The sequence below is a fragment of the Haliaeetus leucocephalus genome, unplaced genomic scaffold (assembly GCF_000737465.1).
Source record: "Haliaeetus leucocephalus isolate CR32 unplaced genomic scaffold, Haliaeetus_leucocephalus-4.0 Scaffold339, whole genome shotgun sequence".
In the NCBI taxonomy this organism is placed as follows: domain Eukaryota; kingdom Metazoa; phylum Chordata; class Aves; order Accipitriformes; family Accipitridae; genus Haliaeetus; species Haliaeetus leucocephalus.
In genome coordinates this window covers 14,469,068-14,488,057 of record NW_010972775.1, presented here as the reverse complement: position 1 = coordinate 14,488,057, position 18,990 = coordinate 14,469,068, and the positions used below count along the sequence as shown (strand labels likewise).

Genomic DNA, 18,990 nt, shown 5'->3' with positions numbered 1-18,990 from the left:
ATGTCCTGTTGGCCTGCACTCATTGCCATCTGCTAGGATGGCATTGCTCCTTCTGACAAAGTAGAGTGACCCTTTCATTAGAGCACAGGTGCCAAACCCATCTTACTTGAGTGAACAGCCTGCACGTTAGTGCAGTGTTAACACTTCTGCAGAGTGTGTCTCCATTGTGATGGCAGAGCTACAAAAGTATTGCATGATGTTTTTTAGGTTAATCATGCTTTTATAATCAAGGGTAATATATTCCACTGATGAAGAGAAGGAAGTTATGGGGATTCATATGTTACAGCTGCCAAAGAAAGATGATTTCCGAGAAAATCACATTAGTAACATGTGGAGTATCAAAACATCTGTTATGTTAGAAGACCCAGCAGGGTATGTGAGGGAGGGCAGGAAGAGGCGCTGGGGACGGGTTTTTAATCACAAAGGAGTCAAGGTGCACAGATTATAAACTCTGCTCTGTAACAGCAAATTGAAATCTTGCGTACTGTTAACTGCCTAATCTGCTTCAGGACAGCAACAATAGGGTACGAAGTGGCCTGATTGCACAGGTTTCAGGCAGAGAGCTGGAAATGTATCATTCTCCCTGATGAGCTTTGAGGAGCATTTACAGGAGAAGTGCATTTTTTCATTGTGAGCAGCCACTTGCTGGTCCAATATCATCATCACCTACCTCAGTCTCTGGAGAACTTTGTTCAGGTTCTCTGGGTGTTCTCAGATGACCCTCACCTGAAAGTCGAGTATTAGTCTGAGTTATTCCTATTGGATATGTTTACAGACAGTGAGTTGTCCTCTTATAGAGATTGACCTTCCCATCCTAAAATGGGTGGGTTGAATTGTCCTCTGGAAATCTCTTATTCTTGGTTGACAAGGGTAGGAACCAAGATGCCAAACTTTAACGTGGTCCCACAGAGTGAGATGAATTCAGCCATACTTATATCCCCCCTTGTTGGGAACTTCTGATGTATTTGTTTTCCTGCTGTGCTCTTAAGCCTAGATATGTGCCATGGGGTGAGATGTTTGCACTGCAAACTAGACTAAAGGTTGTTCTGTGTCATTTAGTCATGTTGTTGTTTTATTTACAACTTCCTTCAGTAGTTAGCAGTCAGCCAACAGATTTTATTCTTTAGCTATGTTATCAACTTTAACTTAAGGTGACTGTTTTGTGGACTAAATGCTGTGGACTTCATTGGTCTTAGGTAACTAGCTCTCCAGTGTGCATGGACATGAATGGCATGTCGGTCCCAACTGAGTTTTTGTCTAGACACAATTCTGATGGAGTCATCACCTTTGTCGACCCAAGGTGCATCAGCGTCATTGGCTACCAGCCCCAGGTCAGTGAGTTGCTGTAAATGCAGAGACTGATTAGAGCCAATAAATAAAGTTCTGTTTCCACATTAAAAACAAAAGCAGCAAAACCTAAAGTATTTGTAGCTGATAATTCATGTCGTGCACTAAATGCTGTTCATTTTTCTTTACTGTCCATGCCTCTAAAATTTATAGTATTCCCCTTTGTCATGCGGGATGTCTTTTTATACATTTTAGATCTGATTAGAATTCTAACAGCAAGATGCTTTAAACCTTGCACAGCTTTCCAGTGAAGACATTTCTATTATAGAAAGTTAACAGTGCTTGGAGAGAGTTTTAGTCGTGTAGGTCTTTACTTCCTCCAATCTATTGAACAGTAAGCAAACATCATTTATGGCATCTATTTTCCCTTAGGCTTGCATCTGCTCCTCTGTATAGGAGGCTAGTCGCAGAACTAAGTAGAACAGTAAATTATCTCCTGACTGCCACAATTCTCCCTCGGATAAGTCTCAACAGTTGCAATTTACAGGCAAAAATAATTTCTTGCTCATTAAATTTTCCCATTTATTTTGATTTTTCGTAGCTTTATAGTAACTGTTTTTACAAAAATTAGTTCCATAAAACGACCTGTAGTAGAGGATGTCAGTCTCTTCAAGATACCATTTCACAGGTATTAAAAAAATCACTTAAAATTTGTTTTAAATACATATATCTGTACAACAGTACAAATATAATGTGGGGCACGATGCCTACAAACCTTGTTTGTATGATTCATCCCCAATTAACTGAGTAGTCTAGTACTCAGGGTGGTAGATCTAGTATCTGCAAGGATTACTTGCAGATCTGCACGCGGATTTGTGTTGTGGTCTGAGTTTTTTTTACACAGCTTTACGTTTTATTCTAGGATCTTCTGGGGAAAGATATTTTAGAATTCTGCCATCCTGAAGATCAAAGCCATCTGAGGGAGAGTTTCCAACAGGTGCTGTGTCCTGCTCCTTTTTTTCTGCCATTTATTTATTATTTTTGTTGTTGTTTTGTTCAGAGAAGTAGCTTTTCTTTTTCATTTCAAGGTATTTTTTCAGTTATGCAGGAGAAGGAGTGGCAAGATATGAAACAATTTGTTGATCAGTTACTAATCAGTTAAGCTGTATAAATAGTAGTTTAAACTGCAGGATCTGTTTGCTGTGTTTTCAGAAATAAGTCACCTAATTATACATTTTGTTTTCTTTTTACAAAAAATTAGATGAATGTTCACTACACAGTTAGAGCTGTTTTGGAGGTGCCTGTGTAGCTCTCACTATGTTAAGTGGTAACCAAAAGTATGTACCTTCCAAGGTAGGCTGTTGATTTGAAAGTAGTTACACTCCTCTGTAATGCTGGATTGTTTATGACCTAAATTCTCTGCTAGTGTAGATGACATGCTTCATACTTTAATGGAGTTACACCACTTTACATCAGTAGAGAATTTGGCCCTTCTCCCTATTAGGAATTGAAATGCAGACAGAAGTAACAAGAAATACAACATATGGAAAGAGTTACTGATCTGGATGTGTTTCTAGAGTGGGCCACATTTACATCAGCTATAGCAAAGGCATTTATTCCATTGTAGAGCTTATTGCTTCAAATCGATCTGGGACATACACTAGGAGTGTTTTCCCCAAGCCTCCTGCTTGTTGCTGGTCTTTTCAGTGCCTTCCCTACTGCACTAGAAAGCACGGTGTAGTATGCTTAACCAATTATTGAGGTTCAGATGATCTAAGTGGTTCCAGATTTTCTGACAACAGCCTGTAGCTCAACCAAGTTTTGTTGATCCATCTTGCGTTGGATGCTGAGATGTACTTTCAGCTGTGAAACATGGATATGAAGTGACTTCTAAAATAATTTGTATAGCCAACTATTTATTCAGGCATGGCATGCAAAAACAGAGATTGAAAAGCCTCTCTGGGGAAAACAATTAAATCTGTGTCCATAGAATAGATTGTGAAACTGAGGTTACGGTCTCTACAGAAGTGTTTGGGATAGTGTAAGATGTTAGTACTCTCGAACTATTTCTCAGCACCCCCTCCCTCAAGTGCACACTACCAACCCCATTGCTGAGCTAGCAGAAAAGACTGTGTGAGCGCTCTGCATCCACTTCATGTCCCTTGAATGGACTGAGTTCACACGGCAGCTAAAGACCTTTTAAATTCAAGATGTTGATTCACAGGCTTGAAACGGGTCACCACACCCAGTCATCTTCTCTGCCCTACCTTGTTTGGGGGTGTGATGCTGCAGCTGAACCTACCTGGTAGGTAGCTGTCACCAGGAGTCGGGTCCTACTCCCACTTCTCTCCTCCTGACTTCCTCCCCACCCTTCCTACTGTCCTGATACTAGCACAGATGGACTTGCTGGGTAGGCTAGCTAAGGAACTAATTGCTTTTGCATGGGACTAGCTTTCAGCTGGTTCTGCTCCCTGAACTTGTGCCTGATCACACCAGTGGTGCAGGAAGAGCAGCGAGAACGCATACATTGTTTTTCACGAATGCCCAAATGATTGATTCCACTAATTTATCCAAGACACAACAACAGAGAGCTGCTGGATAATAACACTTCAAACATTCGTCTCTGAAGTGATTGCCTGGGGCTCAGAAGGGCTGGCCAACTAACATTCACGTTAATGACTTGGTCCTCGCTGTGTTCACCGAGAGTGAGATCAGGCCATGGGAGGCTGCTGGTGTATCCCTGAACTCAGCTGCTGGGGACTTTGCTGTCATACTCACTGTTAGGCATGTGCATAAATGATTTGCTGGAGCAGGGACCTACATGATTTGCTTAAGGTCATACAAAAAGACAGCAGAAAAAAATGCAGATTAGAAGTGAAAGTTTCTGTTCACTTGACCTGTGTCCAATCTATGAAAATATTGTGCTGTTTCTTTAGTAGGCAATTCCTTTTTCAGTATATTTTTGTTCAGTACAGTAGCAGTGTGATTGGAGCTGTTATTTCAACCATGCAATAAAAGACTGAAGTAAACAGTTAAGCTGTGCACCAGGTGGTTTTTATTTCCAAAGAATGTAAAAAACTAAAGATTAAACATTAGGTTTGAAATTTTTTATGCTGTCTTGTTTGTGTGCGCTGTTTTAAGACGTTCAGGATTTTCCCACCAGCAATCTCTATATGCTTTATGTATTATTACAGAATTAGTGTTTTCTTAATTCAGACTTCAGGACAATAGATCACTGTGGTTTGTTTTATTATTGTTAGTTTGGCCTCAGAAATCTTTTCATTAAAAAGGTAACTGTGATTTCCAATAAGCTCTCTTTTTTTTTTTTTTTTCCCCTAAAACCCTCTGAAAATGACATTTCTAATTTGCTGACAGTATCAGAACCAGGTTTGTGCATAACAGAGGAGGGAGGGAGGGAGGGTTTTGCAGGTTTTGGTCAATTGCCAGTATCCATCTCAAAGCTTTTACTTCCTTGGGAAGATAAATTCATTCATCAGGGTGGGAAAATCAGGCCAGAATAAGATAGTCTTAAGGCCAAGATCAACAAATAGAGTTTAATATCAAAGGATCCAGAATACAGCTATTTGATATCCAGTAGGATGCTATTCAGATTGGACACTTTTACACAGGCTCTGTGTTTTTTTACCCTGGGTGTGGTAGTAGAAAATTGCTGATAAAAGAATGTCGCTCACTGAACTCAAACTACAAAAGCATTTTAAAAAAAAACAACCCAAAAGACATTTACCTCAGTATTATTTTGAACTTTTCTGGGCATTGCTAAAGCTTTTTGTGTCTTCTGTTTGCATTCATTCCATTTAATCCTGTATCCAATTGATTGATTTGAAGTGCAGACCTTTGGAAAAAAACAGGATTGGAGCATTTTTCCTAATCCAATTGGTTGTTGATAAAGACAGAGAGTAAATACTGGGTTTTCTACTTTTAGAGAATACAGGCTGCAGATAGCTAATAAAAAATAAATTCCAGTGGATAAGGATTAAGAATCCACAACGAGATGTGGCACTTACTTGCAGTAGACCTTCCCTTTCCTTCCCTGAGGCACCCTGAGATAACTTGGTGGAAAAGCAATAAAAAATAAACACAGATAGCCCAGGTAAGTGCCAGCTGAATGACTTAAAACCATATAAGTTTTCTTCTGACTTAAACCAAGATTGTTAGATAACGCATAAAATGCAGTTACAGTGCCAAGTGTGCAATATTGTTTTGAGCGTACTTCTTTCGCTGGCTGCTTCTTACTTCTCACTTGATGCCAACTATTGACTTCCAACAAAACTTCAGCTACCAAAGACAGAATTTGAACTGAGTATTGCCAGACATTTGAATTCTTAGTCATAAACAAATAGGCTGCCCAAGCAAAGAGTTTTTGCTCAGTTTTCATTAATACTATTAAAATGGACAGTGGCTTATTGGTGTTCTCTCCATTCAAAGGCTGGCTCACTCTTTCTTGTTTTGAAAGCCAGAAGCAAGTGTTTCTTGTTAGTACTTTGCCATCATAGATGGACTTAAAATGTGTTGGGGGAAAAAACACAAAACAACCATGTATGGTTTCTAAAAAAAGCAGTTTTTCCTAAGTATTATCCTAAATTTTGATGCTGATGTGTGATTTGGTATATCACGTATATGAATTGTGTAGCTAGGTATCCAAGCAGAAAAGCAGATGGTTAACCTAAAAATGTTTTTTCTTGTGGCCTTTTGCTTCAGCAGCAATATTTGGTTTATATTTTGCATATAAACCTTTAAAAGATCCTCAGTTTGGTTTCTGTCAATCTCTCAATAAACGTTCCACATAAAACCTTCTTAAAGCTTCCCTGCTGGGATAACAGCACAACCTGTTGGTTGTCCTGAATCTGTATTCTTCTTATATGCAAGCTGGAAAATGGCATTTTATACAACAAAGCATGAGGGTTTCATTCTGAAGGAAATAGCCGCAAACATGAATCAGATTTTGCTTATTCTCTTCAAATTAAGAATCTCCCTGCAGTGTCCATAGCATTCTGTAATTCAAGTTTAAAACACACCAGTTATTGCTGTTTACTACTCATTTGCACAGCAGGTAGCAATCTCCTTTTATTAACCTCTCCAAATGGCTTTGCAGGTTGTAAAACTGAAAGGTCAAGTCCTGTCTGTGATGTATCGTTTTCGTACCAAAAACCGGGAATGGATGCTGATCAGAACCAGCAGCTTCACGTTTCAGAATCCTTATTCCGATGAGATTGAATACATCATCTGCACCAACACTAATGTAAAGTATGTGCCTTTCCAGATGCTTGTGTATGTGGTTTTGAAAGAATTTAAGCATTGCTTTTTGCTGTAAAGCACGTTCCAATTTTTTGGTAGCCTGTTTCTAGCTACATTTGTTTCTCTATAACAGCACAGTCTGTAACAGGGGTTTTCTGCATCATGAGCTCTCACAGCATAGCTGTTTCTCTGTGTCATTATCCTGTGATGCTTCCAGGGCCTGGCTGCACTGGGGGAGAAACGTCACTTATCTGTTATGTCAGTAGACAAGCCCATTGATCTCAGTCCAGGCTGCCTTAAACTAGCACAGAGCTTCCAGCAGCAGACCAGCTGCCCAGCTGATATTGGAGGAAGGTTAGCCTGATTCCTAAGCCAAAGAGAAAATTGCGTGTTCATGTGCATTGTGATCGTTACCATTCCGTAGTCCTGGGCATCTTCTCCTTGAGCTGTGTGTACTCTTACAGCCTATGAAAGCTGGCAAAATGATTTCCTAGTAGGCTTCAGCGGGAAGGGTTCCTGATACTCAGTTAAGATCTAGTGGAATATCCCCAAGTATGGGGACAGATCCAACCCCTTATCTTAAGAGGGAAATTAAATCATCCTGTCTTTGAGTTAATATTTTCAAAAATCTGTCACTGGACCTCTTAAGAGGAGGTCACCGTAGGAGTATGGTGGAGGTTCGTCACTGTGTGACTGAGCAGAGGTGCTTTTAGAGCCTCCCGAGTTCTAAGCCAGTAACTGCAGAAGCTAATCTGGCCTTGATAAAGCCATTACTTTATAGTGTGTGGGGGGGTTATAAATATTTCTTCTTTCCAATATAAACTTAACCTATTTCTAAAACAAAATCTGCTTCTGGTCTGACCAAAGATTTTTTGCCAAGTTTTTAGCTCAGAGGAAGTTACTGGTTTTAAGATCTCAACCTGTTAGACTGTATAATGGAAATGCTGAAAGAGCAGTCTACTGGTGGAGATGCATGCTGAGAGCTCCACTTGCAAAACCAAACCCCTGGGGCTTTGGCATTCAACTTAGAAAGCTAATGTCTCTGCGTGTTCCTTGACTTGCTCCTTTGGACATGACACACACCTGGACTAGAAGGGCTGTGCTTTCACTCACTTGAAACCCAGCAACACAATAGTTTTGCTCAGTTTTTTCTGCATACTGAAAAAGTCAGGCTTGAACAGCTGAATAGTTAAGCTCACTGAAAACGAGCAAACGTGTCTTGAAATCAGACAGCTAATATCCCCCTGTCTGCACTGTGCATCAAAATAGATATTTCCACACTTCTGCTGTCCCATATTTGTTTTCCAGATAATTTGTATATGCAAAAACAGGCCTGCAAAATAAAAAGTGACTTCTGAAATCTGTCCCAGGCTGGCTTAATTGTGCTTTGTTCCCAAGAGTCCACAGATCAAAAAGTGGGGCTGTAGACTTACGTTGTGTTGACTCTGGGAATGTTTTTTTCTGAGCCTCCACTATACTGTTCAGCTTGGCATGGCAGCACTTACTGTGATGAATAGGACTGTGCCAGCTTCTGGCTCTTGTTATATCTCTCTTGCTAGGTTTGAATAACAACTCAGAGATGTTGACCTAATATGGAAGTTGCCTGCTGCTACTTTGACAGAGGATGTTCCCTCTTTTCTGTCATGTAGAAAATGTTCTAGTCTTATGGCAAGATACAACCCATTATATGTCTGCTTTTGAATAGTAGAAAGAATGCATTATTCAAACTGTTTTCTGTTTTTTCCGCGTTTGTTCCACTTCTCAGACAGATTTCCAAGGACGACTGCTGTAGTATACTGCTGTTCCTGCCTGTTTGTGGATTTTTACTTTTTTTTTCTTTTTTTTTTTTTTTTCTTTTTTTTTTTTTCCTACATTTGAGGTCGTGTTTTGACTTCTGATTTCCTAGATGCCTTGCAGAGTTGTACGTCATGGTGACTGTTGATTTCCACCTCCTCATTCAGCTCCTGCTGGGGCTAGATGTTCGGTACTGACCCCAGTGTACGTGGCCATTTTTACATGTCAGTGGAAGTATCAGATGCTCTGGGTCCAGCAAAGTGCTTCACGTGGAGACCGAACAGGGGTGCCTTCCACTGCGCAGTTGTAGGCAGTTCTGCAGAGACAGATTTTGATTTCTCTGTCGCTGTGGTAACCTAGCCAGCTCCATAAAATACAGGTTTGAGGCAGTTAAAAATTCATCACGAAATTGTAAATGCAACGTTGCCAAAAGCTGTAGGTTTAAATCAGCTTTTAACTTAAGATATTTTAAAGCCACAGTACATACGTCGGTGTGTCTGTCTGTTAACAGAATAGCTCTTGTTTTGCCTTGGTCAGTGAACAGCATTTTCCCGAAAGACTGTAGAGGGCAGTGGTGGTTCCAGTTGTGGAGGGATTAATTGATTTTTTGTTGTTGTTTGTTTGATTTGTTTGGTTTGGGGTTTTTTTTTCTTTCTTTCTTTTTTTTTTTTTTTTTAAAGATACTCCTTTGGAGCTTCAAACAGCCAACTTTCCTAACTTGCTTTTGATGCGGAAGGATAACGAAACATTAGGTTCAAATGTTCACTTAGTTCCTTGCAAAAAAAAGAAAAGAAAACTTACTCTCAGTTTCACTTGGGTGTAGTCATCCAAGAGAAACTTCCTGGAGAAATGAAGCATTTAACGTTTAGCATTTGTGCTAGGTTCGGCTGAAAAGAAGAGTTCCCTCATTTGACCACATCTTCCTGTGTAGTTGGGACTGTTCGATTTCCAAAAAGAAATAATTATTGTGGTCAGCGTTTATTTAACATAGACATAGAGCAGCATTTGAATGAATTAATCTGTCATGTTGATAGATAAAACTATATAAAAGTCTTTGTATATCTAGAAGAAAGATATTTTTCTGACCTTTATGGAAATTTTGATGTTTCGTTTTTGTATTCCCGAAGTCCAATGCTGCACTGCATGCATTTATGAATCCTACAGTTGTCCTGAGTCTCAAGACTTTTGTCTCAGAGTGAGCTGGCACAGGTCACTGCTGGAGGCAGCCTGTCAGATGAATCAGCCCATGCTTGTAGGAGAGATGCTTTCTGTTTCGCATTCTCATGGGCCAAAATACTAAAGAGATCAACTATTCTGATAAAATTCCAGTCTACAGTAGTGATGCTAACGACTTACTTTCTCATGATCCCAGTGCTATCTGTGGACTATCTGATCCCTCAAGGCCAGTGTAAGACAGACCCTTTCACAGGGGTGACTTTGAAACTGTAGGCTAAAAAGGGGGAGATTTTGAGAGATTCTGAAAGAGGATTTTAGAACAGCAGCCCCAGGGCTTTTATTACTCCCTTTTTGTCCAAACCAGACACAGGAAGCACGTGCGCCTGTATTACATAAAAATAGCTTGGTAGGGATGCAGTAATATTTTTTTCTCTCCCACCATAGAGACTTGATTTTGAAGTTCAGATCCTTTTTTGGTTACTCTGATGCCTGGAAGAGAAACAGGTGACTTCATGTTCATATAGAGATTAATTTGGCTGAAATGTCTCCAGTGCCGAAGGAACTTTCACAGAATCTTCCCTTTTCCTCGAAATACATTTACTGAAGTAAATTTGAATTAACTATCAAAACCTTCAGATTCGCTGAACCATTCCTTGTTCAAGCCAAGGGGCTTTCCCAGTTTCATACAGAACCTGTGGGTGAGCCAGGCGTTCCTGCAGTACAGGCAGTCCTCTGTTGACCTTGACAATACTTTACTCACTATGTTGGGTATCCTGTAGAGCCAGGAAATTTCTTTTTCATTTACTCCTTGAAGCTGTGAAACTGAAATTGACACCAAGAATAGTTCGGGTTTTGGTTTCAAATTCAGAAGGCAGTTTGAGTTTTGTCCAAACCGGTAATAAGCTCTTGTTCTGTATCATCTTTACAAAAGTGATCCAGCAATTGGGTGACTGAAGGGACCTGCATGTGTTGACTGTTCAGTCAAAAGGGCTGGCTAGATGGCAAGGTCTGAGGCAGCCACAACAGCCGCGCTCAGCTCTCCCTGGTCAGCTGGTCCATGAATTGCTGCACAGTTTCTTTCAGGCTGCAAGCATCATTTCAACTACTTATACAGTAGCAGCAAACAGCAGCAGAAGATGCTAACCTGGCTTCACATTTCAGTCTTAATGAAGTGCAGCATAGCTTGCACAGAGTTCTGTGAAGATACACTTAAGTATTTGGGTTTTACAGGAAATGGATTTGGGAGGTTGTTCCCAAAGTTCAGTGCTGTTAACACAATGTGGTATTTATATTGTACTGCAGCTTAACGAGTATTAGAGATGAAAGATAGAGAAGGGCGAAGGAGCACTAAGTTAGAAGTGCCTACAAAACAAATAACTAGTAAGTATGCTGTTTTGTTTGGCTCATTTGTATGTATATGGCTGAATCAAGAAAACATACTTTATACAGAACAGAAGAGACCTAATGTGCTGTTTATTGACACACGCACCAAGTTGTTGGTAATAAAAACAAATGAAACAGTGTAATTAGCTTTCACGTTAACAACAGGATTTAATGGGTGTTTATTGTCCACAGGGTGGTATTTAGAAAAACTTCCCCATAGATTTGCCATGATTAAATTACCTCCTATAGTTCTGTTGGAAAAGAATGCATTTTAAGCTTGCGAACAAAGAATTTCTTTGCATTCCAGAGGTAATTCTTAGGAATTTTCTGTTGGCTAAAATAATGTGGAAAATCCATGGCTCTCTAATGACCTGGAGGACTGACTTATTTTGCATGTTACTCATAGCACAAAAGTGATTCTGTGTACTATGTGTTTTTGCCCCATAAAGCTAGCAGAAGGCTTTTGGCCATCTACTCTACTCTTCTGTTTGTTGCAGGTCAGGAATTTCTTTCCAATTTGCCATGCAGCCTAGTAGCCAGTGTCTGAGCAAAGTGTCTTCTGGAAAAGCATCATGGGATAGAAAATCTGTTACTGACTTCAGTAGCTTGTTTGAGTGGTCCCTCACATTCCCATCACTTTGTGCCTAATTTGTCATTTGACTTTGTCTGCAAGTTTGTCTCTCAGTACCTTGATATTCGGATCTATCTAGTTCAAAATTTAAAAGAAGATTTGGATAAAAATCTAAAATTCAAGCCTGTGGCGAAAAACGTATCCTAATTATCCAGTTTCAAATTCATGATCTTGCTATTTTGCAAAATCTCTTCTATTACCGCCCGTCACATTATAGTGTCTCTTTGGGGGAAAACCCACGTGGTATGTAATTCCTGTCCGTTAGGTGGTTTTTCCTTCAGAAGGAGGCCAGAAGCATACAGAAACTGTGACCACTGTCAAGTATCATTTGCAAGTATCAAGCTTACTTTCTTGTCAGTCCCAATTTATCCTAATCTCTGAGCTTTGGCATAATTTGCGGGTGCTTATATTTTCTTTGCTAACTGAGCAAAGAGCCTCACAGAGATAGTATGCTACCTGCACATCCTCTTGCTAATCTTGCTAATTGTGATCAAGCGATGGAAAGCAAACTTTTAGATAATTTTGCAGCTGCTGGGGTTTTTTGTCATTACATAGGCAGTCTCTGAGATGCTGCAATGCCAGCAAGCTCCCAGCTTCACCCTAGGGACTGGTTTGGTGCCCTTCATGGTATTGGCCCATGCCAGAGCAAGAGACTATGCCTTCTCCATGGCAGTGATGCTTCTTCAGACAAGGGCCACGGCAGAACCTTTCCTTTTTACAGGGAAATCTCAAGTTGTTGTGCCTGCGTATCAGCTGGCCTGTTGGCTGCAAGCTGCTTTCAACACCGAGTTGTGAAGTGAAGGTGATGCTGTGGCCGTGCTCTTCAGGGCTGTTGCTTGTTCAGGCTGCAGCCTGGGCGCAGCTCAAACCCAGCACTGTGCTGGCAAGATCATGTGGCTCTCGTGCTCTGCCGTCCCAGCTCAGTGTTGGGACAAAGCTGGGTTTGTTTGCAAACAATCTCACAAACCTATGCTCAGACAAGTGAGGTTCCTAATGACCTGGTGTGGGGATGGTATAAGTCCAAACAAGAAAGCAGAAGTTCACATTTTAATGGTAAAATTCTGGTCTTAATGCATCAGTAGCACTTTTGCCTTTCATTTCAAAAGGATTGGGTTTTATTTCCGATAAACTGTACTGCACAGTGGCTTTTTGTGTAGAAGTTGTTTTGTTGCAGTAGCTTCAAAATTTCCAATAGCAACAATTAATGTAACTGTCTCTGAATTTTTTTTATTTTTTTTTTAAATTAGGAGCTTTGAATTTGTGTCCTTTCAGAATTAAAAACAGCAAGTGAAGAAACGGATTCAGAAGATCACTGTGCTAGATATATTACAACTCTATAAAAGATCTGTACATTTTTATAAATGGCAATATTTGCACATGTAGAATGTGAATATGTCTGACTTACCACCACTTGCATGCTGTTCCTACAGGTCACCTGCCAGTTAATTCTCATGACTTCCAATAATTTTATCTGTTGATACTGGCTAATTGTCATAGCTAAGTAACAGAGCCTGACACTAAACACAAATCAAGTGTATTTCAAGAATCTGCAGAGTTTTCAACACTAGAATTCTTCATTCTGGCGTATGGCCCCTAACATTTATTAGCTCTGGCAGTTTCTTTTGAAGTATTTTTCTGTTGCTGCTGCACATTTAATTTTTCCTAAATTTATATAATTGGATTAAGGCTATTACTTCCAGTGATTTTTGTCTCATTTAAACAACGGATATTTTTTGTTCAGTTCTGATTAGCGTGAAAAGGACACTTGTGTTTTCTGTAGCATTCGTCAACACAGATTTATTTTCCGTAATGTCTTGATTTTATATAGTAGCACAAGCACTTTCTTTCTGGACATTCACTGCCTTAAAAGCTTTCAAAAATTGAATAGAATCTGGACTTGGATCCTGAGGAGAGTAGAACCAAAGCAAGTTAAATGGGTTTTATTAGAAAGAAGGATTTATATGCAGTTCTTTCTAGCTCAACAGGTTGTTCCATTTGGTCTGACATGATTCAGACAGAGCTTTGATCACTTTTTCTTATTGGCTGGCATAATTCTGCATTAATGTTACTGGAGGTTTCCTGTTTACTTCAGTAGAGTCAGTGAAGGGATCTGGTATATTCATCATTAATATGAGGGAGACATTCTTGGTGTCTTAGTAGTGAATCCTTAAATTGTTTATAAAGAGGTTGTATTCCATCCTCCATTACTTACCCACCTACATTTCTGTGCTATTACAGCAGAACTCTTCATGTGCCCTGTTACATTCCTGTGGTGCAAGCTTTCTCAACAAGAAAGCTATAAAAACACATGAATCTTGCAGGAAAGGATTTACTAAATCATCTGAGAGACATTTCACTCAGAGTATAAAATAGGAGACCATGTCTGTTCCTTTTTGTATCTTAACTGGTTTTCGTAATGAAGTCATTTTGTCTCCTTTGCAGACAACTTCAGCAGCAGCAAGCAGAACTTGAAGTACATCAAAGAGATGGGCTGTCATCCTATGACTTATCTCAGGTGAAATTTCTCAAGTTTTTATTTTTGTGCCTCTGATCTTTTAAAACAGAAAGCAATGGGAGATTTCAGCAAAATTAAAAATACATTGTGACTGTCCCGGAATTCCTTTTTGTCCAATATGATGGAGGGAATTACCTTCCTCTGTGTATCTCAACAGGTGCCTGTTCCAAGTATACCAGCTAATGTTCATGAGGGTGGAAAGTCTGTGGAAAAGCCTGATGCTATCTTCTCCCAGGAGAGAGATCCTAGATTTGCTGAGATGTTTGCTGGAATAACTGCTTGTAAGTGAATGTCTCCGATGTTTAATTTTTAATACTATATTAAGCTTGGTTACATCATGTGGAGCACAGCTTCAAGAGAAGGAAGAGAAACTACAATGTGGCAGAGAAATTTCCAAGCAACGTCAGTCTTCAGGATGTTTCCTAGAATTTGCCTTTAGTTGATATTTCCTCTAAAGATGATGAAGAGTAAATTCAAGGAGGGAAGGACAGCTTTCGTGTCACCACCAGAGCTACCTATTTTTGATTCTCTTTTCATTTCACCAGGGCACCTTAAGCAGTGTTCATAGATGCTAAACATACTGAGCAGAACTTGCTGTTTCTAAGTACATATTTTCTTTCTGGAACAGCAGGTATGAGTTCATATCTCTAAATAGATGTGAATTAAGAAAGTTACCATGTAGTCTTAAGATAGGCCTGCAGTTTTTTATCAAATTACCAGCTTTTGCATTGATGCTTTCAGAGGCATATGCTGCCTTGAGGTGTAATAATATACTTGTTTTCTGGTCAGTTCAGGCATCTCCAGTCACGTTACCTGTCACTGAGTCCTTGCTCTTTTTCCCACAACTTTTGAACTTGTTGGCAAGTTCTTAGAAGAGTGATAGGAGTCTCAGAAATAGTATGTTCTTCTATGTTTCGTGAAAACTACTGTGAGAACAGAGTCCTTGCTGAGTACCATTACCAAAGGATTTCCAAGCCCTCTTCTAAGAGGTAGCAGCCAATTTGTCAGTCAGACAGACGTAGCTGACTCAAACTAGCCCCAGCCTATGCTGCCTGTTGCCCTAACAGACAGAAGTCATTGAGAAGACTGGCAGCTGAAGGGGTGACCCGAAATATATCTGTAGGAAACCAGGCTCATTAATTCCACTGCTGGTGGAAGAATTCATTAATTGTTTATTGTTCTTAACTGTCCTCACTGAAAAAGAGAAGTTTTTACATTTGTTTTAAATAAATCAACGTGCAAGTGTCACGCAGTGCGTGAAGGAAACGACCCACAGAGTTGGACTCCAGGGGTGCTGGGAGGTGACCTCACTGTATTGGTTTCTTATGTCTGGCTTGGCCTTTTCAAATGGAGAAGGCATTGTAACTGCAGGATAGACTTGATATTCTGTCCTCCTGTTGCTAGGACTTCTCTGGTTTTTTTCTGTTCATCCTTGTCTGTCTACTCTTAACAGTGAAGTCAACAGCTGAGGCCATAAAAGGGGTCCATTAGAAGGTAGCAAGACGCCAACCCTAAACACCAGAATGTGTTTTTCCAAGCAAGAACATCTTGCTTTTTGGCTGCCTTATTGGCTCTTTTTCAGGCAGCTCTCAACTATTTGTGGGGAGGGGTTAGGGTTAAGGGTCTAGCAAGCTGTGAGGTAGCTGGGAGGTTATGTTCTTGGAAATGCCATTTCTCTTTTCATTCTTATCAATTTACAAGCTGTGCTTTTTTTGGGCATTCACCCTGTCTGAATTTCTCATGGAAGCTGTGATCAAGGTCTTCTCTGAATGATAAAAAGAGATGGTTCACAGTTAGAGTTAAGATACGCTGTCCAAAGCCAATATTGACAAACCTGCATGCTGCCTGCAAGACATTTGCATTATGTTGATACCCAATCTCATTCTCTGCTACATTCTGTAAAAATACAGGTTTGACATAGGGAGATTGTTGCCATAATTGCATGCAGTGGCCACACATAATTAAAAAACAAAAGTGGGGAGAGGAAGCCTGGCTTCACCGATTCATGCAAGTGCCTTGAAGTGTGGGATGGTGTGGTTCTTACGGAGATCTTTGTTCTACAGGCAAAAACACTGGTCCTGCTGGGAGAGGGGCATATCAATGACCAGTACAGTGATGGGGTTTAGAGAGAAGCAGATCTAAGGATACAGGTGAAACACCGAAACAAAATAGATTTTCAGTGCTGTACCAAAGGTGAGAGCAGAGAAGTAGTGTGTAAAGTCGTGAGTGGGAATACAGCTGGGAGAGATGTGGGCCAGATTCAGAGGCTAAAGAGCATTCAATGTAACTCAGGAAAGAGATTTAAAAGTCAATTTAGCTGTTTGGGGTTAGTTTAGCCGTTCCCTTTGTCTTGGCCTCATCCTGCGGCACAGACCCTGGTAGCTGCCATGGTAACTCTGCTCCAGTTGAGGAATTCCAGTTCATTTAGGGCACTCTCAATTTTGGTGGCGGGTTGTTCTCAAATATCTAAAGTACCTGAAGGATTTTGGCTCAGTCTCTTCCAACCCTGAGAGTTTGGTATCCCTGTGAAGTGTGGCCTTAGAAAATGGGAAATTTCATGCAGGAATGTCATTACTGCAAAAAAAGGCAAAATCATCTGTCCTTCTTCTCAAAGATATCCCAACCCATTCTCAATTCTTCCTACTATATACGCAACCTCTTCTAGACCTTGTCACCATTTCTTCTTGGTTTTTTTTATGTGAGAGTGTAGTTTTGCAGCCCAGACTCAGTGTCTGTGCTGGGCAATATGTAGCCAGTGAGGAATTTCTACAAATGTCTACATTACAGAGGAAAAGCAATGACAGCATGCATCAGTGGCATATGCACTCCTCTGAGGCTTCTGTGAGGTAATTTGAGGTGATTTTTTCTTTGGGAAGGCAAGTTTAGATTCTTGTTAGGAACATAACGTAAGAAGAACTTAGCTAATGGAGAAGAGCTTGTGTGTGTTGGAGGCCTTTGGTGAGCCACACTCCCAAGGTCTCTAAAAGCTAGGGAAGACTAAAAAATACTTCTATTACTTGTGAGTTGAGTAGGCCTTTTGTCCAGGAGAGCATCCCGTGAAACGAATGGGAATCTGAAGAGAGCAAAGGGGACAATGAGGAGGCAGACTTGATTTCTAGGCCTGTCAGAGGTGTGTAGCAAGAGATGACTGCAGAGCCATCAGCAAGTTGCGCAGTGTTTTGTGCTTGGAGGTAGTAAGGGAAGACGGGGAAAGTGAATAAATGGTGGTGGAGCAGACCTTTAAATTATTTTAAGAAAAGTGGTAGTAATGCAGTTTCCCTGGGCTTTGGAATAATCCAGTGCCAGAAAACTAACTTAAGGGACCAAATGGCACTGTTCACCCAATCTTGTTTCATTCAATTAGAGACTGATCCCCAGTTGCGACATTAAGAGTAGACTATAAAAGTTAATGGCATCTCCATGTGTGTTATTCACTATGCTAGTCTGTCTACACCCCGCTGGGATGCTTGCATCCCATTTCATGGCTCCCTCAAGCCACGTATAGGGTAGCAAAATCCGTAAGAGGCCGGTGGTTTGCCTTGCCACAGCTCAGGTGCGCAAGTCTTGCAGACACTCAGAAGCAAAGTGCCTCCGGCCACCTGTAAGACTGAAATGCAGGTAGGGGCCGTAGGATCACCCAGGTTTGCAGGTAGTCAGCCTGAGATCCGCAGGCATGCCACCAGGCTGCCTGGGAGAGTCGGGTACTCCTCTCCAGCTGTCCTGGAGGGAAGCAGGGTGTCAGCTGGTTAGTACAGGGGCTCTTTGACACCATTCCTTGGGACCTTTAACCCAGCGGGGTGTGGGCCCTCAGCTGCTACTTCAGTGCAAAGAGGCTGCAATAACAGCAGCAGCCCTGGAGGGTTTCTTCTGGAGCCAGAAATGTACCTTCTCCTGAGGCTGTTCCCAGGTGGGCCACGGAGCTGCACGTGCATTAGACCTTCTTCGGCCCAGGCTTGTTGGATGTGACATTCCTCCATTTCCCCAGGCAGACTCTCCCATCTTTCTTCCAGAAAACCTTTGTTCCCCTTTCCAGTCTGTAGCTGGGACTCGCACACCCATCGCTCCCGGCCTCGGCCAGAGCCGCTCTCTGTCTCGCATTCCCTCTCCTGCCTGCGTGGCTGGGAGCAGCTTCCAGTGGGCACAGAGGTCTGGGCTGTGTGGCTGGAGGGCACGTACCAGTGTTATGTTCCGTGCAAACAATAGCATTAATGAGGTACATCCTGGGAAGAGGGTATGAAGTAGACACAAACCAGCTGTGCCTCTAGTCTCATACTGAATTGTCATTCTTAATGTCTTCCACAGGGCTTCTTCATAAAGCTTTAAGAAGGAAAGAAAAATCCCTGCTGCGTATATACATTGCAGTTCTCATTAAATAATTTTGCCTTCATTTTCTCATCCCCTAAATTTTTCTCTTTCTGTGATTTGTTTTTCTTTTATAGCAGATAAAAAAATGATGGCCTCGGCATCCACAGCAGGAAACCAGCAGCTTTACTCACAGGGAAGCCCATTTCAGCCAGGACATTCGGGAAAGACTTTCAGGTATTGTAGTGCAGATCCTGAATGTATCAGCTTCTGTCTGATAGTGGGAGACTGTTCCCCTTTGCTCTAGTGGAAACAAAACTGACCTAAGATGCAAGGGCTTTCTTTACATGAATGAACTTTGCTTTGTGTACACTTCACTCCTATGGGATGTCTCAGCACTTAGGCTAGGCTTACAAGATGAGATGATGTGGATATCTCTGTTAAAAATAGTGGCTGGTAAGTGGGTGCTTGTTGCTGTGATGATGTAATTGGAAAAAAAGCTAAGAAGCAGCAACAAATCATGAAAGGAAATAAATCTGAGAGGTGATGGGGCAGGCTCAGAGATCTGAGGAACGTTCAACCAAGCTAGGAAGGTGCAAAGATTTGTTTTGCACTTACAGCTGTCAGTACTTCTGCAGGCTGCCTT

The 18,990-nt window shown here is 41.0% G+C and overlaps 1 protein-coding gene across 1 annotated transcript in view; it reads left to right on the top strand.

The window, feature by feature from the left end:
- ARNT2 (aryl-hydrocarbon receptor nuclear translocator 2) overlaps positions 1 to 18,990 on the top strand; it is a 104,325-nt gene that overhangs the window by 75,465 nt on the left and 9,870 nt on the right. The window contains exons 10-15 of the mRNA XM_010571943.1: positions 1,197 to 1,331; positions 2,210 to 2,284; positions 6,401 to 6,552; positions 13,970 to 14,042; positions 14,200 to 14,323; positions 18,482 to 18,581. Of these exons, the coding sequence (XP_010570245.1) occupies positions 1,197 to 1,331; positions 2,210 to 2,284; positions 6,401 to 6,552; positions 13,970 to 14,042; positions 14,200 to 14,323; positions 18,482 to 18,581 (659 nt within the window). The remainder of the gene's footprint in view (positions 1 to 1,196; positions 1,332 to 2,209; positions 2,285 to 6,400; positions 6,553 to 13,969; positions 14,043 to 14,199; positions 14,324 to 18,481; positions 18,582 to 18,990) is intronic.